Consider the following 23,991-nt stretch of genomic DNA (forward strand, 5'->3'; position numbering starts at 1 on the left):
GCTTACAAGACTTTACAAAAGAGCCAGTCTATTGAAATTTTCCCAGTGCCTATCACTCTGCAAGGGGACTAAAGGCAGCGTATAGATTTTTCATATCATACGTATTGATGAATTGAGGATGTCTGCTTGTAAAAAATGCCAGCAAATGCCTATACATACAGGGGGAAAAAAAAAAAAAAAAAGTTATCTTACAGTTAAACATGCCCTTAGGAAAAAAAAAATACCCTGAAAAACAAAAACAAACAAAACAAACAAAAACCTTGAAACACAATAATGCAAAGAAACCAATTTTGCTCTGCGGCTTAATTAGGTCTCTTGCCTGTAGTAGGCCCTCACATTATGTTGACCTATGCAATACTTTGTGGAAGAGTCACCTCCAGAGAGGACAAAAGCCATTTCCATCAACTGTATCGATGCTGACACCAGAATGGTTAATACATCTAATAAGGAGGAGAAAGGGAATTTTTTCGCGAATAAGCTCACATTTGTGTTCGATAAAAAAACTCAGATATTTTCCAAATCATGCAAAAAGAAGTTTCTCTTTCTTTTTTTTTTTTTTTTTTTTTTTTTTTTTGCTAATTCAATATTTGAGAGACAACATCAAGGATTACAGTGCTTATAACATGTTTTATTCAATTCACATAGAAAAGCATGCAGTATTAATGTAAAATGGTACAGTATTAATGTAAAATGTTCAGTGCACATTAGGTAAACAAGTCATTAGCATACAAACCCATTTTCATGGTCTACATAGGCATACTGAACACGTTTAGAATAACAACACTTTTTGGGAACTAAATTAAAAATTGTGCTTAACTTCAAAAAATACAAGCCATGTTTGCAGTGTTAAAGAAGCAACGTTTTCTAACTGAAGTAGTGTAACCCTGAAAAGAAAGAGACTGCTACCTTATACCCACTTAAAACAATAGTTTCAGTACAGTACAGTGCTATGAAACAGTCAAAGCAGCAACATTTCCTCTTGGAGGCAAGTTTTATGGCAAAACTGACATTGTTTTATAGCAATTTCATGAATCCATAGGATATATAGCCAGTAGCTGCCTTGCACACACAAAATGTAATCTTTAGGAATGGAAAATGTAACCTTTAAAACAAGTTCTTACATAAGTGATGGATTTGACAAGACCACTTAAAACTGTCCTGTTCAACGGAGCCATTCACTGTGCTCACAACTGGAAGATCATGATACCTGAAAACTTAAAAGGTAAAGAAAAAAAATCCCACAAAAATTCCAAGTAAACATGATTTCCAGCCAAAGAAGCAGATCTGGAATGGTTCTTCCCTAGGGAAGGCCTTGCAATGGGCAAGGGAATGTTCAGTTTACACTTAGCCAGAAAAAGGCAGGATCAGACTGCATGAAAGTCATTAAAAATGAAGTTCACTTGGTAAATATTAAACGTTTGCAGGTTGACAACTTTGAGTTGCGTTTGATTTCCACACAGAGTCAGTTCTTGGTAGTTTTTGATGGACTAGCGCTAGAAAGGCTGCTCTGAATTTTCCTCTTGGTTGACTGACTGATATTTTTGTTTTTCTTTTCAGAAATAAAGGAAGGCACCCAAGGAGGATTAAGCTGGGTGTGCAGGTCAGATGACATCTTTAAAAAGCACGAACCAAACTTTTGTTCCTCAAATAGCCTCTGTGAGTTACTGAATAGTAAACTCTGGGAAAACTCTCTTTGAAATAAACAGTTCGGAGGCTTGATTTCACTAGCTGCTACGTTTTGGCCTGTAAAAAGTGGGAAGTGGTCATTCATATCTAGTCCAGATGGGGAGAGGATGGAAAACATAGCAGGTTTCCATCCAGCTCTGTCAACTGGTAGATCGCTCGTCTCCGAACACTTCATGCTCTGTTCCTCATTCATCCCTTCCAGTTTCTTCTCAGTTTCATTCAGAAGCTTAGAGCACTCTGTTGACTTTGAAGAATTATCAAGATCAGAGGACTTAAAATTATAGCAAGGACTCTTGCTATTGTCTGATTCAGACATCATCGAGTCCAACTCGGAAATTTTATCGAGGTAGGCGGCATCCATAGATGTCTCACTGGAGGTTCTTGTGCGATTCATTTCAGAAGAGCAGAGAGTATGCAGCCTTTTAGGTAAGCACGAACTTGCTTTATCGCTGGATTTTGCTGATGTTTCAGCTGACTGGCCTGCTACTGAATTTTGTGCTGATTCATCAAAATCTAAGTTCTCAGCAAAGTTCGTTGGGCAAGTCCCCCAAAACCCTGATTTTCCCATAGTAAAACAGTCCATCTTCTTTTCACTGCTTGTGCTGTGCTCTGGAGAATCTTTGCTGCAGTCATCTGAAGTGTCACAAAATTCTTCAAATTTCAGCTTTCTCAGGAACGTTGACGGTTTCCCTGCGTTTTCTTTTCCATCGGGAGTGTTCAGCTGAAGACGACTGAGAGACAGAACCGGAGTGCATGGCGCTGGAAGATCATAAAGTTCTTCATCCTTATATGGGGTACACTCCTCAATTTTATTCCACTGCTGTTCTAAGGAGGTATCCATATTTGTAGTATTCTCATCCAGGAGAGCTCCCTGACATCCTGGAAATAGCTCCTTCTTTGGGACACACTGGCTGTTTGAACCAGCTGAACCATCTTGACTAGAAGAGCTTGAACACGTTCCGTCACCTGACAGCTGTTCGAGGCTGTCAGAACTTTGACCGGTAGTCACAGCTTTCTTCTCCTCAACCTGCGTTTTCAAACACGTCGTGTCTTCGCTGCTCTCAGTTCCTTTAGCTTCTGCAGAAAGAGCTCTCTCACTAACAGCACTCATGGTCTGGGTTCCTTCACCTGCATTTTTCAGCTGTAAAAGCTGACACTCCATTTCTTCTATGTATTTATCACTTCTTTCCAGTGCCTTTTTAAGACGGTTCATTTCACGTTCGCTTTGTTCTACTTTGGACTGAAGTGCGGCTACTGTAAACCTACCAAACCTGCAAGTAGTAAAAAACAAAACAAAACAAAAAACAAACAACAAAAAACATTAAGCTGGAAAAGGACATGCTTTTCAAGTTAACGTAAAGAAAGAACAAAGCTATTAAACTGGTTAAATTTGAAAATAAAAGCGAGAACTGTATTTCTTAGCTAATTAAGAAAATAAATAAATAAATCATCATATATAATGTATAGGTTGCAGTGAATACCTGAAAAGCCAAAATTAAACTATTAGTGGTAGTAAGGCAATAACAAGCAGATTACCCTTCCAGGGGCTGGTTCCATCAATTCAACTCAAATATGCATGAAGAATTATCCCCTAAAACAATGGCAAAGATTTATGATAACATTTGAACAGTGGTCCACATCTTGAAATATTTACATTCAATCATTTTCCTACAGTACAGCACTGTTTTACAATACATTTCCTACACAATGTCACCTTGTCAAATACAAAATGCCAATACGAAGTTCAGAAATTGCAATAGTCCTTTGAGGTGGTTTAAATACTTATGCAGACCATTTCAATTGTGTTCCTGTTAGATATACGGCTTTTCCTTGGCCATCACAAGTGGGTACTCCCACTTACTTCAGAGCTACTTTTTTTTTTTTTTTTGAGCTTTACAACTGGAACAATGTAATTTCTTCTTCCACTCCACTCCAATAAACCTGCCACTTGTGGTTTGTGAAAGTTGTGTGCTTGTGGGGCTTCCAGCTTGAGCACATTTTCAGCTGCAAAGATACAGACTTATCTTCCCCCCCATCCTCCACCAGCTTTCAAGACTGACCTTCCCCAGAGGGCAGGTGAAGGTTTCAGCTATATGCCCTGACTAATTCTAACCTGTCACTGACAGGTGGGCACCAGGGAATTTCCTGCTCCATCCAAGACTTTCAATTTACAGAAAGGTAAAACAATTAAAGTTCTGGTGTTATTAGGAAGGAGGGAAAGACCTGCAGCCACCCTATTACTCTGACATGCATGGTTTTATATCGCAAAGAAATGACAATTCTGTATTTGGGCTTAACCTAACACTCACTTTCCACCTTGCAGCCCTGTGTTACAGCACAGCTTTATATTCACTCTTCCAGCACAAAGACTGCCTGGTTATTTCCACCCTTTTTCTCTCTGTCTATTCCTCCTTTAGCATCCCTCAGATTCACAGGGAATTCCTGCTCCATTTCCTCCACAAACTTCCTCATTTTATCCCCTTACCCCTTCATGAGATGCTCCCACTGCAACCTTTAGACCAATGAGGTCTGAAGGAGGTTTATCAGTGGCCCATGGCTATGCTGGTGAAATATCCATAAGTCTGTGTAAGCATTTCCAGCAAGGAACTAAATTAAGCCTGAAGTAGCAGGAGACTGCTCAATGCTGACAACTGCAATGTGGTCAAACCAACAGTGAGGGAAAGAAATAAGGAGTATCACAAGCCCTGAACAAGTTGGGCATGAGCGACCAGACCTACTGATGTATGTCACTGTTCAGCTGCTTCTGCATATTTAAAGGACTCTGAAGATTTTGATGTGGGCAACTTAGTGGTGGGAAAGATCCACACCACAGTCCCAGTCAGTTCTTTCACAGAATTGCTACTAGACCACTTTTTAAATCAGATCAGTCCAAGTTCCACTGAGTTTTGGTATCTGCTACTCACAGCTGTGCAGGTACGAAAATGCAAGGGAATAGTTTTATATTTATGAGTATTGATGTTCTAAGATTTTTGCCCCCAAAAGAAGCTGACTTGATTGGAACTCTCACGGCAAGGAATCACAAATTATCTCTACCCAATTATCTTTGTCTTGGCAAAAATGAAAGTAGGCCTTCTCTCATTTGCTCACTCTGTGTAACAAGCTTTCTCCTCTCATTGCAGAAGTTTCTCCATTTCTGTTTGCTTGTAAGAGGGGAAGTGGAAGAAAAGTTGTACCAGCCTACCAGCTTTCCCCATATGAAACCAGATAAAAGCAGAATCACAGCGAGTTCAGGAATGCTGCACTTACAGGTGAAGAGGGGGTTTACAATGAAATAAGCATCCTCACACGCAACACATTTTGACTTATTCCCCCCTTTAATTCACTCAGATTTTGGTTTAAAACATTGAGTGAGATAGCCACTATGGCATGGCCAGGCCCAAGCAAGGTTATTCTTGCTTCCTAGAGATCCAGAAGTACTTATTTTGCCTTTCTCTAAGGGGCCTGTTCACACAGCCTTACTGCTGTGTGAACCTGTACTGCTCAATAAAGGATATAAAAATGATGTAAAAACACAGCTGGATTAAGAGACAAGGAAACATGCTTATGTAGAATAAGCAAGACTTTCTGGGGTCTGCTGTAACACACATTTTGACATACAAATTGAACGTGTTTACATTTATATGCATACCTGGCAACTCCTATTTAATGGAAGAATGGTGTAATATGTTTATTTAATGCAAATAGCATTAGTGACAGCCTGAGATTTGCTTACGAGGAGGAAGCACTGTATTCTCAAGTGCAACTTTTATAACAAGTGTCCTCAGGTTAAAAAAAAGTGCAGGATGTTGTTCAAAGCCAAACAGCATTACTAATATGTTAATTGTTGTAGAGGGATGTGCTTGGGAATTTTGGTTTTCAGAAATGGAGCTGCTGACATGCCGAATACAAACAGTTACCTCTGCAGTTAAACACCAGAGCAGTAGTTCCTTTCTGTTCCTGCTTTGAGACTTCCATGCATTTATCTCCCAAGTTTTCAAGGACATTGATTTTTAAGACAGACTTATTACAGTGCACATATTTAAACCAACTACTCTAGACAAGAGGATGACATAGGTGTTTTAGTGACTGTTCTGGCAGGTCAGCTAACAGTTTAGAAGACACACACATTTTGGGTAAAGAAGCCAGAATCCTCCCTATCCTGTTAACAAAACCACTTTGAGTGATTTCCTCTTCCTTTGGATGTACATTGAGCTGTGTCATAGTCAAAGAGTTATAGCTTGATGGTAGAAATAATTAAAAAAAAACAAAACAAAACAAAACACACAACAGTTACATGAAAATAAGTGAAATTTTGGCTTGGCACTCCAGATAAATTGTTTTCCTTGAAAGTATCTGAACCATTTCACACCTGGGAACAAGAACAGACATCCATCAGTAGGAGTTCAGCTATTCAGCGCACGTGGTAAAGAGCACGTTTCATACTCTCCACAATATTTCCAATGTTGTGGACTTGTTCTTCAGTCATATCCCTTGAACAGTGAGTTTGTATCTCACTACATCTGTTTCAAGTACCTCCTTTCTAGAAAAAACGGAAAGTCCAGAGAAACTAGTTGTCACTCAAAGTAAATGAATACATTTCAGCTGGGATTTGGATCCTCTAGCACTGGCAGCCCATGACATAAGGTCCTTTACTTGACTACTGGCCTTCAGCTGTCACTCTGGGAGAATACGATCTGCTATAGGTCCTGTACCACATCTGCCAGCCCTGGACGAATGTACTGGATATGTTACAGCACCTGAAGTAACACTGGATGTCTAGATGAGCACCTAAATCCTGTATTTCAGGGCCTTTTCTCAGTCAAAGTCCTTCACCTTGCCCCAACAGTATTTTAGCTTGATACCACCAATCAGAAAATTAGCAGTCAGATGAGTGCACAAGAAGAACTAACATTACAGTTACAACACTCGAGCAGCCTTCTTTCATTATCCCACAGCTGCTCCCTCAGTTATGTTTGAATACTCCTGAAGATGTCCATTTAGAAACAGTTTGGAAAGTTTAGTAGTCTCTCACCTACAAGAGATCAAGTTTCTTCGGTTGTGTCTTCTCTCCTTATCTATTGGTTTCACAAATTCACCTTTAGGGTTTTGTTTACACACATCAGTGACCACGGACTATGACCCTGTCTAGTTTAGACCTTAACTCCATATGAACCCCCTTTAAAACCACACAGACTGAGATAAACATTCCTCTTTCCATACAGCAAGCAACTGCAGCCAGAGTTTTCCTATATAACCATATATGAAAAAGACTGAAATCTTAAGGATACCGTGGCAGATGATTCTCCAGTTTTAATCACCTGATGGTCCAGACTGTGCAATGCTCTGAGGCTCAGAAACATGAGCATGATTCATCCACCAAATGAAACAAGGCTGGGAAGTGACAATGTACAGCCAGTGCTTGTCACAGATTGAAATTAGGGCAATGCCAGAGCGTGCATCCAAACCCAGTCCCATATTTTCAGTACACGTTTCATTTGGATTTTGCTGTTAAGAAGGGAAGAAAGCTAGGAAATCCAGCAAAACATCTGAAAGCAATACTGTGTTCTACAGCCTTTCTGTGAAGAGCATCATGTACCAGATGCAGCTGGACAAGAATGAGTTTTGCAATCTCTACAGCAGCTATGAAAGGCAATCTGCAGCAACGTCTTGACAACGTGCCAGGCTATAGGCAATCTCCTTAAAGCAGCGTGTAATATCAATACAGGAATGTTTAACAAACAGACAGCTTTTTTTTTTTAGACAGCTTTATCCTAACAAGAAAAAAATAGAAAGAGAGATAGGCCTCAAGCATCTTGCTCTATTTCAGATCTGAATCTAGAAAAATGGATCAGTAAAGGAATTTGGTTGCATTTAATACAAAGCCCTGGGTATAGCCTACTACTGCTTTCCATTCTGCAGAAAAGATGACAGAAGAACGTAGGCAATAGCTCCTCCTTGAAGGATGCAAGAGAAACTCTTGCAAGAGCTAATTTCCTAAGCTTGTAGGAAAGCAAGTTCTTTTCAAAGTGGGCAGATAGTAGCCAGTAAATATTCTTCACAGCACCGTTCAAAGAGTATAAACTGATCTAGAGACATCTCACAAAATTCTCTCCTGGATGCCAGGAAAGTTCGTTTCCTTCACATCACGAGTAAGACTGAGCTTCGCTGTTTATTGGACAACCATAGAGCAGCAGGGTGGTGAATGCCATAAGCCAGAAGAGGTTACCTCAGAATTACTATAAAACAACCAAACAAAAACTCCACAAATACAGCAGAAAGCCCACAGAACCAAGTAACATCTAAACATCCTTACCAACACACATCTACTCCAGGTTTAAATCTTACTTAGACTAAGTGCTTCCTTACATTTTAGTGCTATGGGTCAAGAACTCAAAGTTGTTCTCAAGGCTACTGAACAGTAATTTCTCCTATTTACTTCTAAGACAATACTGCAGCTGGTCTTTGAAAATAGCCACTCCTCTGGGACAGCCAGCTTGCAGGGAGATTGAGAAAGTAGCCCAGGTTTCTATCTAGGAAGATAGAAACCTGCATGCAGGACACAGGTTACTAGAAGCTTATTGGTAGGCTCAGTGAAATACAGACTGAATTGAGTAGCCTGGCATGAGTGGGAATATTTGAATTGAATAAAAACTGGACATTGCACGTAAGACCTACAGAGTCAACAACCTAAGATTTTGGCGTGCATATACCCAAAGTCATGAATTTAGACAAGAAAAATAATATAACTGGAGAAGGGGGAAACAAAAAACAAAAACCACAAAATAATTTAAAAAAAGACATAATGCAACAATTTTCAGCATGTTACAGACTGTTTTTCATACTGGGATTTTAACTGGCAGAAGAAATTAAATATTTAGGGGAAAGGCTCCTAGGAAGCCTAGGAGTCTGATTCAAGCTAATTTGAATCTAACCATTCATAAAATACGCTATACCCTGGAGTGGATGGACTTGCTAGTTATTTTCCTTCAGGTAAAAAGCAAACACTCTTTTGCCAAAAATGCTTTTAGATCCACTGTGCTCTGCCAATGGACCTAACAGTTTTCTATTTTAAGTAGAGCTGGAAGTCATAGAGCTTAATCATCCTGCAAAACTTAAGTTTTAGAAGTTTTCCTGTTCTGTACCAGAAAAACAGAAGTCACAGAGAATTCCTTTGGAGAAAGAACAAGTGAAGAGCATGCAAGCAACTACCAAACAATCTGATCTGCCTGAGAAATGGGAGATTAGCACAGGTTTCTGGTAAGAATCAGAGCATGAAATTTACCTCTACTTGCTTTTCAGGCTTATGTCCCAACTTCATGATGGTTTGGTATACATCTTTGCCTTTCTATATGTTTTGCTCAAAAATTAAACTCTGGGTCTGAGGAATTATTCTCAAAAATGTTTCAGGAAGTAAAAAGAAGAAAAAGAATAAAACCCCAATCAATGACCAACATCTATTAAAAAAAATTGCATAAACCCCCCATCAATAAGATTGACCCTGCAGCAATGACATACATGATATTTTTCAGCAGGTTTCAATGGATAATCAAAGAAAAAACAACTCAAGATTATGATAAAAGGAAAGTTTTTTTCTTCAGTTAGCCACTGAAGAAGGCTAACTATACTTTCCCTGTGATGTCAGATGTAAAATCCATGTTACAAAGGGATCTTTCACTTGCTATCAGAGTTTCCTTTGCTATAAAGCAAGGCCTATTAAAATTATTTAAATTATGATAATTAGCTCCAGTGTCATTATGCAGAAAATGTGTTACATCTGGGATAAGGAAACTGAATACTGACAAATCCTTTCCCAAATCATTTGATTCAAGTATTAGTCAGTTACCTAGCTAGTTGTTTAAACGTGAATCCTTACCTGGCAATTCAAAGCTAAGAAATATGATGAAGGAAGGAATGGTGGTGACATTAAATTACAAAGATGTAATTCAGTAGCTATTTTAAATTGTACTAGAGACCCATTCAGAATGTATTCCCCAAATTTACCATCTGAACAATGATGGAAGTGCACCAAAACCAACTGCAATTTGCAAATCAGTGCACCCACACAGAGAAGTTTAACTAACATGACATCGTTGGGTTCTGATGTTAATGCCTTACATTCTGATTTCTTAGGCAAGGCTAAGTTATTGCAACAACTATTCAGGATGTAAAGCTTAGTTTAAAAGTCTTATAAATATTAGTTATCAAAGTTTGACATCAGAACTGGAAGAACATTTCAAAAGTGTCTCAATGTTAGGTCTGATCTAGATATTGTCTAGACTAATGACCATAAGGATCAAAGAATGAATTTATAAAATATGGTAACCAAACAAATATGGTAGAGACCATGTTTGAACTGTAATAGAGTCCCTAGACTCCATGGAGTTCCTACTATGGGACTAGAATTCAAAACAACTGTTTAAAATTTGACGTGAGCATCAGACCATCGGCCTGAAGAAAGCCAGTAAACAGGTCAAGTCCCACACTTGTAAGGGGACATTAGCAGCAGAAGTGCAAAATGTGGTACTGGTTTAACTTTTAAAGTAGCTATTTAGCAGAACTGGTACTGGGCATTTCTGCTAGAAATGCCAAATAAAAGGAAACAACAAAAATGGTACTACAAGATATAAGGATGGGACAGTTTTTCTGCTGTAAGTCAGTACTACCGAACCTTCACTTGGAATGCTGTACCCAGCTCTAAGCATCACAGCTTCAGAAATCCATAGGCAATGGAGAGACCTTAGAGTATACAGCAACACCAAATAAATCAGAAGCTTACTTTCCATCCTAAGTCACAGACCTAGAAGAGTTGGATGAATTCATTCTAGAAGACAAGACTAGGACTGAACGGGTATAGACAGGGAACATCAAAATTACTAACTTTAACATGCTGTAGGATTTCTTCCAAGATATTTTTTTTTCCTTGCGTATACTTAAATTCTTGTGGTACACCAAAGTTGAAGATAACTGAAGCAGGGTACAAGCATGCAACTGTCTAAACTTCTGAAGTGTAGAAACCATTCCTGAGCCAGTTAAAGCCTGATCCAACTCATGTTCTCCCAATCTCCATGCATAGCTCTGGAGTTACCTTGTGCAAAATCATTCCCAACACACAGGAAGAATGCAACTAGGCGTCTGGGTTGCAAAACCAGGTCTTAGTTATGGCCAGTTTCTAATAACATTTAATTCTATCTGTGCTTCTAAAGAGGAAAATCATCAGCTATTCTTTTATGCTGCATGGGCAAAAGATGGTAAAATAACCAGTCTGCAAAGTCTGGTTCACCCTCCCTTCACATCTGATTTTTTTGATCAACAGGACGGTACAGGTAGAAGAAACTGAAATTCCTTCCACTGGGGAGTTTACCTGACCTTATTGAAACAGAATTGAGGTAGATGATTTGGTTTCTTTTGGCTCTTCTTTTCTAGGATTTATTTGGTTGCATCTATTAATAAGTTTCCCATCCTTGCCATCTCACTCTCTAGCCTTATGGGAGAAAGGTATTTGTTGCCATTAAATCCCTTTCCACTGCCAAGACCTTTAGCAGTACTTTATCACCCTTACTAGGGGACATCAGGTCAAAATGTACCTTTATACATTTAACATCACATGCACAAGGATCATGCATCTGCTTTCCTGGGGTCTTAAACAGTCTGACAAGGAAGCTCTCTGTAAGGATGAATTTCATCTTCCAGCAAGTTAGCTGTGAATTAGATCGAAACCCAGAGTGCTCTCCCCTCACATTATGAAGGATGCCCCCCCACCCCCATTCTCCAAAAGCACTGTGTAAAACTTTGGCCAAAATCGCTCTTATCTTTCTAAGACAGAACTTTAAAAATGTGATCACTTTGCTTTACAAAGTACTTCCAAGGGGGGGTACCTTAGTACACAGCTGTAATCAGTATAGAAACGTTTCTGCTTTTTGAGGTAATTGTTGTTGATGTTTTCGCTACTTAGAAACATCAAACACAGATGTCAGCTCTGGGAATGATGTCCTCATGCTGCATAAGCCTGATTTTGCATGCCTTGCCCAGGCACAAGACTGTCAGGGACACTCCTTGAATGAGAAGTCTAAGTTCACAAAACAAACCCTGAAGGCAGCAAAAGGAAGAAAACCAAGTTACCAAACAAAACCAAATGCAAACAATGAGAACCTCTACAGAGTAACAAACCTGCATTGACAAAAGGATATCAAATTTAAGTGAAATTTCTCAATAACAAAAAATAAGTTATCTGTAGAATTCAATAAATCCATTTCTCCAGTGTTGGCCAGATAACACAACAGCATTTGTAGCCAGTGCATATTCCTTCACCGCAGACTTGCCACTATTCTCTAAGTTGCATTTGTCACTCAAGTCTGTGAGGATAAAAACTCCAAAGTCTACCTTGAGACACATATACAATGCCATGTACACCACCATAGTTTTAAGTTAAAGTCCTACAACAGCTAAAGAGTCTATAAATAAAATATAGAAGCTTTTAAAATATTCACATACTTTTGGGGTGATCTACTATCAACTTCAGCTTTTAGTCGCAAATTCTCTCTTAAAAGGCTATTGTTTTCCATGCTCAGTTTCTTATTTGCCTAAGGAAAAGAAAAGGAAAAAAATCAGTATACAGTAAAATAGAAATGACTTCCAATATTTATAGGACAAGCTGTTTCTGATTTTTTTTTAAAGAGACAGAACTAGAAATGTGAAGGCAGGAAACAGCCTTTCAGACAGGGACACCACTTAAAAATCACCATGGGAAATGGCTTGCAAAACTGAATAGCGAACAGACATTTTTAATTTATATTCCCAAAATACATTGCAAGTGTCCTATCTAGGGAAATAAACACAGCTATGTTAGTTAGTACAGAAAGTCATTAAGGAGATGTACTAATGGCAATTCCATGTTTTTTTTTTTTCCACATGACTAAATACGTTAAGTGCATTAACATTACAACATGCAGGTATCAGCAAAACTAATGTAGAACAGCTTCCACCACCCCAAATTAGATTAAGATTACTTTGTTTGTTTGTTTGTTTTTCCCTTTTTTTTTTTAGCTTGTTGTTTTCAAAGCAGTTATCCTATGGATGCAAATCCATTATGACAAGCTATTTGCAGTCATTCTTCACTTTCTTGCAGGACTTTCTGATTAAGACTCTTGATTCAGAACCCTTCTCGTTCCTTGAATTGAGGTCAATTCCTTCTTTTCAGTTCAACAGATGCTCTTGTTAACAAGGTACTTCATATAAAGAGAAGCTTTCCTGCTGCCGTGTTTCAGAACTACGAACACCACCATCCTAACAAGTAGAATGAACTCTTTGCATTTCATAGTCTACTCAGTCTCCGTATGTTGAAAACTGTACCACCAATCCAGGACTTGTAAGTCACAGTCTCAGTTCTAGTATGCAGTGGAAACATCATGTATGATACAGATTATCTGGGCTTGTGAGTGCAATGTACTTTGTTACAAGCATCAAACTGCAAGAAGAGAGGCAGAAAACTCTAAATACTTATCAAAATATTCCCAGCAACCTTCCCGAGTGAGGCTGAGACAGTGGAGAGGGGAGGGAGTAATGGAGGAGAAATAAATCAACAAAACAAAAAAACTACAATATTACTAGAGACAAAAGTAGAGATTTCTGGTATAGAAGGAATAGAAAGGGTAAACTCAGGCCCTGGGTCTTTGAGCGTCAACTCCTCTATTATTAAAAATAAATAAATAAATAAATAAATATGAAAAGCTATTCTGAAGGTATTAAGAATCCAGGAGCATCAAACCATTTGCCTCCACAGCCAAGACCTTTCTCTCTTTCCAGAGACATAGTTCCTTCAGCCACACAATGAAAGAGAAAACTGCACAACTTGTGTAGAGCTGGTACACAGGTTACCTAGCTGGCACGCGGGAAGGTAGACCCCAACTTCTCTGGTCTCCTTCCATAGAGTGCTCTGACCTCCAAGCCAGTGATCTGCAAGGAATCCCCCCGCAAGCAGCAGTGTCTAGATTAATGACTTCATGCAACCACACTACCAGTGAGCATACTTATCTAATATTCCTAACCACTGGGTTTGTACCAGCACTGTTGGATTTGCTCTGACTCCACTCAACGTTACAATGTCTACTTTGGGAGTCTCTGCCCTAGGACACTAAAGGATAAAGTTGACTCCTTTCCTGACATAGACTGGTTTAGAAAGTGACAGGAAGAAGAAGAAGAGTCAAGTGACTTCACGTACTTCCAGAACTGAGCAGCTGTTGAACAGGAAACAGATTGGAAGAAAGTATCTGCATCAGTTTTCATCCCTAAAACTCATCTAAACAATCTATTTGTATCTAAACCTTATTCAAAATCAGAGACTCCATAAACACAAAACCCTTTTATTGCTGGGGTTATGCTGGAGAAAAACAAAACAAAACACACACACACACACACTACCCCTGCCCCAATCTTCACTATATATTCTTATTTTTACCTATCTTGGAAAAATCGTTATAAACCTGTCACCACAGAGATTGTACAGTTTAACGTAATGGAAAACAAACAAACAAACAAACAAACAAACAAACAAACAACAGACAAGAACTCCTTGCTGTGAATCCCCTTTAGCCAACTAGACTGATGCTCCTGGGATCCCCTGAGGCCAGCTGTGTCCCTGTCTGTAAAGCTGAGGCCCAAGTCTAGCCATGTTATTGAAAAAAGCTCATTTTGGAATCTCAGTTTACTTTGTCTCATTTTTAGTGTTTACCATGCACAGATTAGTCTAATCAGGACCAGAATTTCCTTTAGGCTGCACAGACACAAATCTAGAAGTGTCTCATTAAGAACGACAAAATGGCAGAATGTTATGATGCGCACCTTTGAGTCTAGCAGAGGGAACGAACAGTACTAATTCTTAAGAAAGAACACTATCCCTTTCAAGTTAATCTCGAAATTTCACTCTAAGTCAATGTTTAACATGATTTTCCCTGTGCCCATACGTAGATTTTGCAAAGTATTTTTATTTACTTGGGTTTTCAACCCCTCGCCCCCCTCCCATCTGCAACACCAAGTTTTCTTTTCTATTACATTCAAGTTGTATAAAAAGCTGCAGGTTTTCACTAAAGGATCTTTGGGTCATAAAATGCTGAAGCTTGTCTATTTTCGGTCAAAGGGTCAAGTTACTCTGTCTCAGCAAATTGCACCAAAAATATTGGTTAGCAAGGAGGGCAATAGTGCAAAATCTGCCTCAGCCAACTGTACTGCGTTTGGCCATTGAATGTTGTAAAATAGATATATTATATAGATTATTGCAAGCCTGAAAATTCTGGTCATCAATACTGGTGACAAGCACTACTATAATCCAATTACCCAGTCATAGAGTGACACTGGAGTTGAGGAAGAGCCATATACAAGGCTCACTAGAACAAGCAATAACATCTGACACGTGCAAAGACTGTATAGAAATACTATGATACACCAACAATCACTGGAATTCATTTCTTCCCCCTTTTCTTCTAGATCTATGAAGTATCCAGAGGTCATGCCAGCTCTCACCCGTTTAACTAACATAAAAATTACACGGCCAGATAGCTGAAAAAGATGTATTTATTACCTCCTTCAACTTTTCCACATTATCTATCACTTTTTCACATATATCATTGGCAGCTTTCAGCTTTTTGCTCCATTCCTCTGGGGTTTCTGGGCCACTGGTACTTGCTTCATCTGCTGACTGGCTAGTTTCCTCATTTTGGCAAGAGGAAACTGGCACTGTAGGATCCAGAAGAGATTTCAGCTGTGTCTGTAAGTTGAGATTTCTGCCTCTCAGTTCTTCCACTTCTTTTTGCAGGGATTCTATTTCATCCTAAAGATGTCAGAAATTCACAGGAATTAAAATAATGTGAGAGATTAATTAAATAATACTGGCAAGTTCCCACAGCACTTTAGAAACATGGGTTCTCTGGCAAGCCCAGATGCATGCCTTTACTTACGCATCTATCTAAATATGCTTATGTATTGTGCTCCAGGCAGGATTTTAATCAACCTGCACACTCAAGCATAGTGAAGGTTTTAGTGAAGGGAATCCCCTGACTACATAAAGGACCCTGAACAAACTGGCAGGCAGACCAAAAGCTTCAAAGCAGTCAGCAACATGAATCTATTATTAGGGCACTCTGTGGGAAGGTTTCCTGTATAAAGAGTATTCTTAAGGTCGTCCTCTGCTGACTCATTTGCTGTTATTTGAGAACGATATGAGAGATCCATTCTGAAACATCACATGGTCAGATGCTGAAAGTCTCAACATTCAAAATGGACAGAGCACTGCCTGGAAAAGGCTGTTCCAGCTGCATAAAAGTAGAAGCATTTCAGGAAAGACTAGAAGGAAAAAAAAAAAAAAAAAAAAAAAAAGCCAACTAGCTGTGTCAGTCTGGAGCCACAGTGAAGCAAAAATCTTCAAAAGCCTGTTGCTAAAGAGATAAAAAGTAATTTATCCTGAAAATGTTTTCTTCACTGTTCTCCAACTTAAGACTTACACTGCTCAGGGTAAGATTATTAAAGTAGACCATATGATGGTATTTATTCAAGGCCTATTTGCACAAAATAAAAAATCAAACTCTCCCCACCCCCCTTAAAAATTAATAACCATTTCTAAATAGATTCACTTTTAAAGACATTTATGTTATCCTGTGTCCATCTGTGTCATTTTGGAGTTGATTCAATAGAAACACAGGAAACCTCCCTCTCATGACCGCTCTATGAAAGAAACTGAGCTCTAGGCAAACTTGTTGTAAGGCAGCCCTCACCTCCCTTGCATTAAGGATATTTATACAGCATCTGTTTCTTTTCTCTCATTCTCCTTGCTGTGAGACAGGTTTCTTTGAAAAATGTGCGGTGACTTCACACTCTTGCTACTACGGAAACAATAACTGAGAAGACAAACTAATCATATTCCTTATTAATACCTTTTTATCTTAAGATATTTTTTTTTCCAGCAGAAGAACAGAGAGGTTTCCAGGCATTCCTTCATCCGTTCATTCATTCAACAAAGCAACAATAATAGAAGTTAACCTATACCAGAGGATTCCAGTGGGCATTTCTCTTTAAAAAGAGGTTTAGTCTCCCCAAGTAATAGCAAAGTACTTCAGAAAATGTTTATCTTTGTACCAAATACAGAACAAATACCCCAATGCCCAATATGCATAAAGAAAACCCTCCCATAGTATCTTAGGGTTGAATTTCCAGTCTCTGGAACTGGCTGCATTTGGGTACCTGTAGCTTAGATAGAGCATCACCATGGCTTCTGCCGGACCTCTTCAGCCACCAGCAAATGCCTTCCCCAACCTCAGCCAGAAGGTGGGATATTAACGCAGCTCAGTTCCACGTAGATTCAGCTTAAGGCTTTGCTCAAATTAAAGACACCAGGACTCAAAGCAGGAAGATCAAGTTGCATACAGTAATTTAACAGTTGTAGTTCATCTGGGAAATCACAATGCTCCCATGTGCTTACCTCATATTCTTTGTGGAGCAATTCAAGCCTTGTTTTACGTAGGTGTTTTCTGACTGTCGGACTAAATATAGGATCACTTTCACTTGTCCCTCCTAAAGCAGCACAGAAGGAAAAAAACAAACAACTAATATTGTTGGTTTTTTTTCAGTCAATTCAATTTTAGCAATCCAGCTTGTAGTGCTTTTCATAATATCAGCTACAAATACAGCTAATATTGGACCAATCTACCACCATGGGAGACTACAACCTTTCATTTTCAGAACAGGTTAGACAGGAATATCTATTAGTGATGTTTAGAAGTCAAAATCCTGTCTCACAGCAGGAACACAACATCTGAATTTTTTTCAACTTCATATTATCCTTGACAGAATCATGCCTTATTTAAGACCACACTATTAAAACAGATCTAAGGGAGGGGGAAAAAATGCGACATAAAACCAACACACATACATTTATTTAACACATGACAGCATACGTTTCTAAAGTAAGACTATTCATACATATTTTTCCTATTAGAACCAAATAGCAATGGTGACATTTTATGTCAAATCAAGATACCAGTTATTTTCCAACCCTGGGGAAGTTCATATCCTCATTCAAGTTTTGTAGCTTTCACATTTTCTTAAAAAATAAAGCAAAAGGTGAACAATCCCCAAATAACAACCAACAGTCAAAAAGAACACGCGCATTCAAGGTTCTGGATTTAAGCACACTATTTCTCAGCTAAATGCTGTCCTCTTAGGTCAACAGGCTGCAACATACAGGTAGGATATTTGAAGAGAGATGCCTTTCTTCCAGCAAAAGGCACTGTCCAACTAAGATTGAAAATAATAATAATAATTGCAGTGGTGGGGTGCTTGCTACCTTTGAATAATCAAGCCGTTATTATACACATCATCTCTGGAATTTTTACCTTATGTATACTTTAATAAAGATTTAAAGTCAGAGGCTGGTTTTAAAGAAAAAAATAAATCCAGACATCTTTGGACCCAAGAAAACTTCAACCATCAGTAAATATCAGAAATTATTTCAAAGCCTAAAGTTGTCCTTATCAGCTATTGTTAAAGTTGTCCTTAAATAGGACAACTTAAACTAGGACAACTTAAAGTTATCCTATCAGTTATTTCAAAGCCTAAAGTTGTCCTTACCTATGATTTCCTTGCAAGGATTTTCAGGCGTGATGGGAATCCTGCAAGCTGGACACTGATTATTGTTCTTCAACCAGACTTCAATACAAATGGAACAGAAGACGTGGTTGTTCACACAGATTACAGGGTGACGAACCTTTCCGCATCAAGGAGGAGAGGAAAGAAGGAAAACAAACAAACAGAAAGACACTATGAATACTTAAAAACCCTTTCAGGTAATTGAGTATGAAAACATACTGCCTCAATCTCCAGCAGGAAAGAGACACTGATGTTTCCCCAGGCTACAAGTGGGCTCCTGACTTACAGCACCAAATTTCCCTATTATTAGTGACATGACAGCTGTAACTTTATTTGCAAAACTAAAGATTCTTGATCCCCAGAGCTCATCAACACATGGTGTGGCAGAAGCCCTTCCCTCATCCTACCATCTCCATGAATTGCAGCCAACCAGTGAAATGAGCTCCTCTGTGGAAGAACCAAAACGTGCACATTCACTCATTCCCAACAGCGAGGGATTGAGAGATTGCCCCAAGCAACAACCAGCACTTTGCCTTGAAAGAGCTGCCACTGAAGTGGCATTGCCGATTAACCCTAGCTTGCACATAATCAGCTTCATGGAAATAAACTAACGAGGATATGGGCCAAAACCACAGAGCAGAAATATGAACCAGCAATCACTAATTCAAACCTCCTGCTAGATACGCATTGCTACTAGTAAGTCAATACCCAAGAATGGGGCAGCTTAAGTATTGCAATCAGACACAGTTCCTCTCAAGTATGCATAGAGGGACCAAATATGATACAGAGAAAACTTTTCCCTATACCGTCACTTTACTGAGGTGCCCTGGTACAATTTATAGTAATACACTCTCAAATCTCACAAGGCTTAATGTTAGTATCTCTGTTAAGGTCCTTAAAAGTAATTATTTGTTTTTATTCCACCACTATCTCTGCCCAAGAAACATATTTTGACTCATGGGGGTAGAGGCGTGTTCTGCTTCAGAGTCTGCTTCATGGCCCCTGTGAAGCTGTTAAAGCCCACGTTCATGCGAATCCTTTCAGCTTCAAAAAAGAAAAGCCCTCACCAGCCTTGAGATTTCCCTTGCTCATTTTATCAGCAAAGCAGACAAACTAAGAAGGAAAAATGAAGCGTTGGCAGGGAGAATCAAGAAACTGGAAAGGACAGCTAAAAACCACCTTGGAAAACAGATTAGATGTGCCCTGTAGTAATCATGCCCACACACTCAGTGTTGTACAAGCTAGAAACCAAGTATTTTACCACTGAGATACACACACATCTGTATAAGGACCCAGGTCTGTCAGTTCCTTCTTCATTTTGCTTTGTGTGTGGGACAGGAGCCTAAGGACTGTCTGTACACAAACAGAAACTCAAGTTACTGAAGGTGTCCATACGGAGACTAAGGGATTTCTCCAGGCACCTGCAGGTTTTTGCTTCTAATTAAAGTGGCTTTTTGGGGGTTTAATGCAAGCATTAGCACACCAAGGCTTTGTAAACATTTAAATATTACAATTTCATTTATTAAAAACACATTCTTGTTATTGACTGCTTTTCTTTACCAGAAAGAGAGAGCTTTTTCCAGCTTTCCCATCAGCAGCTAGAAGAAGAAAATAACTTTTTTTTCTCTAGTTGGTCTTTTTTTTCTTTTCTTTTTTTAACCCAGGAGCAGCCATTATATGAGAATAGTTATATGGATGGCTATTATAGGGTACAGAGCAGAATAACATAAAATAGTCCAAACAGGGAAAGACATTTCAGGAGTGCAGGTCTCCTCCCAGGGGAGCAAGAGACCCTCAGTTACCCCAACCCTGACGTGGATATACACTTCTTGCAAGTGAATGATTACTCCATATCTCTAGCAAAATAGTAAGTCACGTTTATCACTCTCTGGGGGACAGTGCTCCTGATTTACACGCATTTACACGTTTCACTTCAGGGCTGAGGTTTACACGTGCGTTAGCTCAGAATCCACACAAAGCAATCCGTGCCCCGGCAGCAGGAGCTGCTACCGAGATGTCATCAGGAAACACCGAGGCCGGGGGCCCCTTCCCCTCACCCTGAGCCACTGTCTGTGACAAGCCTGGGGGTGGGGATCATGACACACTCATTACTAAAGAGCATTTTACTTGAATTACAGCACCCTTTCAGTTCCTCAATTGACCATAATGACTGGAAAGGCTACAGCTTATTTAGGAAGACTTGATTAGCTCGGTGAATTTGAGTAATTCCCCCCCGCCAGCGTGGTTCCCGCCTGGATCAAAATCAGATCCTGCAGACATCCATGCCTCTTCTGGGCCTTTAAGCAGCACTAAGTGAGGAGCAGGCAAAGTAAAAAGCAGGCACACTGACACCAGTGAACAAACCCCTGGACATATCCCATGGGCTTTCAGCACACACAGAACTGCAGGCCCAAGCCGAAGCACACCACCACCACTGAAAGCAACAGGAGACCTTCAGTCACTGTGCAGCAGGCAACCTGAAGGCCTGATGCAGCCAGCTGCTGACCTCCTCGCTAATTATGAACACAACTACATTAGACACTAGCCCAGACTATGTTAATTGAACATTCAGGTTACAAAGATGAAATTCATCCAAGCAATTAGCACTTGTGATAAATGGTCATTTGCCCACCTTGCAACCATTGCTTATAAACTGTTCACGCTAACTACTTTCTATCTAATATTTTCTATCCCCTCCTCCCCCCAAAAGATCTCTGCTTCATTAAACACGAGCGGATGACATTACTGAACAAGTTTCTATTCACTACCTCTTTTTATCCACTTACCACTAAGCACAGTGAATAGTTCCTGGTTTGCAACCAATCCTCTGCACGTTTTGCAGATAGCAAGAGGGTGGGCTTCATATTCAATTTGAAGCCCACGCTACAAAACACAGAAGTACTAGAACACGTCATCCCTCTGTTCTGCTTTCTGTCCCCCCAACAAGTTGGTAAAAACTGTGATTTTTTTTCCTTATTTTACTGAATAACCTTTTTCCCCCTCTTCAGCCCTACTCTTGAAAAGAGAAGAGCTTTTTCTGATGCTTTTCAGTGATGCACAAAGATGTGTGTTAAAAGGACAGTCAAAGCAGCCAACTTTGGCAAAATTGAAACTTAATGTAACTGAAAAAGGAAGCATTCAAAGACCTTCATTAGAGATGTCACCACTAGATCCACTTACATAATGTTAATAAATTACCTCAGTGCAAGATACCATGAAAGAAGAGTGTGGAAATCTCTTCCAGTACAAACTCAGTTACATCAGTCCCTGGTCAACTCCAGAAGAGAAGTGGAAGGATGAGGCTTGAGAAGAGCCAGTGGCTCCATAGCAAAAGACGAATGACTACACAGCAAAGCTATGAAGCGCTGACATTATTTTGAAAACCACCAAGATAAGATTTAACACTGAGTACCTTATCAATTTGATTTTGCTCTCCTCCTTGTTGAGGAGTATCCGCTCTGCATTAGACACAATAAACTTATGCTCTCCATTTGTATTAAATAAATACAAGGGATAACAGCAGTGCATTCCTGCTTGCTCATGTCCCATTGGAAAGCCAAGAAATGAGTCAACGTGGCTGCTAAGAGCATCACTCTCTGCCACAGGTAAGACACTGGAGAAACAGAGGTGTGCAACCACCTCTACTATCAGCGCTCTGCCTGCTTGACACATCCACCGCTCCTCGTCTTCTGAGACCACGCAAGCAGAAAAGGCCTCGGAGCCGAGCCCACGTGGGGCAGAAAGAGAAGGGACGGTAAATAACAGACACAAACACATGGGTTATTTTCGCCCTTACAACAATCGATGTTTTGTTTTATGAGGCGTGCTGCAGAGAGGGAGGAAGCACGAAGGGACCGTGAGGGACGAGGGGAGGCTCCGAGAAGCAACCGGTGACAGCCCCGCAGGCGGCTCGGGGGGCTCCCGGCGCCCAGCAAATACCGGGAGCGGACACCAGAGATGAGCACCGCGCCTGGGACCCTCTCGGGTCAGAGAAAGGAAATCAAAACTTTTCTTTTCCTCCAGCCAGCTCCGATTTTTGCTCATCACTTTCTACACCCACTCGGTCCTGCACCCCTCTTCTTTGTTTCGCTGGGCCTCCACGACACCGCACGGGGACCAAACGCGAGCCTCGCGGCATCCCAGCTCCTGTTGGGATGGAATACCCCCTCCTCCCATAAAACCAAAAAGCTTCACCCCAAAAGCACTACGTCCAAATTCCGTCTTTTTTATTTTTTATTTTTTTTGGGTGGGGGTGGTGTAACCCCACCGGTGCCTGCTCCCGCCGGGGTCTCCCCCGGTTCCCCCCCCTCCAAGCGGCCCCGCAGCGGGGCTGAGCCCAGCCTCCCCCCCGTCCCCCCCGGGTGGGTGTCAGCGAGCCCCTCCCGCCCCGCACCCACCCCCGGGCCCCTCGCAGGGTGGGAGCTGAGGAGGGAGAGAGGGAGGGAGAGAGGGAGGGAGGGAGGGCGGCGAGGGAGGGCAGCGGCCGCCCGCGGGGCCGTTACCTTCCCCAGGCAGATGTGGCAGGTGATGGGCAGCGTGAGGGACAGCGTGACGCTCGGGCCGTGCTGCGACATGGCGGCGCCGCCCGCACGGAAGTCACCGCGGGCAAGCAGGGAGGGAGAGAGAGAGGCAGGCAGGGAGGGAGGGAGGCAGGCAGGCAGCGCTAAGGCGGCCCCGCTACGGCAAGCCGGCGAGGCCAAGCCGCCGCCGCCCGGTGCTGGGGAGGGGAATGGGGGGGGAAATGGAGGGGGAGCGCAGCGCAGCGCGCAGGCTTTTGAAGCGCCCCCCCCGGGAAAGGAGAGGGGGGAAGCGCCCTCATGGCGGCACCCCTCCCCACCCCCACATACACACAGCGCCGCCATGGCTCGGCCCCATGAGGGGAGAGCGGGGGTGGTGGGGAGAGTTTGGTAAAGGCGTCTGGATGGAGTGGGGCCACAGCGGTGTGTGTTTGCCTCAGGAAAACATTCCTGCCTCAGTAAACCACTCTTGCCTCAGTAAACCACTCTTGCCTCGATAAACCATTCTCTCCATGGTCTTCATTGTGCCACCTAAACGCCAGCATTTTAAATCCCATTAATTCCCCCATGCCTTCCTCCACATCTTTTTTTTTTTTGTTTGTTTGTTTGTTTTTTTTGTTTTGTTCTTTTGTTTTTTTTTTTTTTTTTTTGTTTTCCACTGTCCCTCTTGCTCTGAAATAGCACAAACAGGGCTGGGCTGTGGATCCCATTGGGCTGAATATGAGCCAGCAGTGTTCCCAGGTGGCCAAAGAGGCCAATGGCATCCTGGCCTCCATCAGGAATAGTGTAGCCGGCAGGACCAGCAAGGTGATCGTCCCCTTGTATTCTGCTCTCATGAGGCTGTACTTCAAATACCCTGTTCAGTTTGAAGCTCTCACTCAGTACAAGGACATCGAGGTGCTGGAGTGTGTCCAGAGAAGAGCAGCAAAGCTGGTGAAGGAACCAGAAAACAAGACTTATGAGTAGCAAATGAGGGAATGGGAGTTGTTCAGTATGGAGAAAAGGAGGCTGAGGGGAGATCTCATCACTACCTACAGCTATCTGAAAGAAGGTTGCAGTGAGGTGGGTCTCAGTGTCTTAGGTGACAAGTGATAGGATGCAAGGACACGGCCTCAAGTTGCACCTGGAAGAGATTCAGAATCACAGAACCATCTAG

General features: G+C 41.0%; 1 protein-coding gene across 1 annotated transcript; it reads right to left on the bottom strand.

Moving 5' to 3' along the window:
• Positions 1 to 607: 607 nt before the first annotated feature.
• OBI1 (ORC ubiquitin ligase 1) lies at positions 608 to 23,044 on the bottom strand. Its single transcript, XM_084506767.1, has 6 exons — positions 22,821 to 23,044; positions 18,301 to 18,436; positions 17,153 to 17,244; positions 15,260 to 15,508; positions 12,178 to 12,266; positions 608 to 2,957 (listed from the first exon to the last, which is right to left on the bottom strand). The coding sequence occupies exons 1-6, from the start codon at positions 22,890 to 22,892 to the stop codon at positions 1,463 to 1,465; spliced, it is 2,133 nt and encodes a 710-aa protein (XP_084362893.1). The 5' UTR covers positions 22,893 to 23,044; the 3' UTR covers positions 608 to 1,462.
• Between the last annotated feature and the right edge of the window lie 947 nt (positions 23,045 to 23,991).

Source organism: Aythya ferina (genome assembly GCF_964211825.1).
Source record: "Aythya ferina genome assembly, chromosome: 1".
NCBI lineage: Eukaryota > Metazoa > Chordata > Aves > Anseriformes > Anatidae > Aythya > Aythya ferina.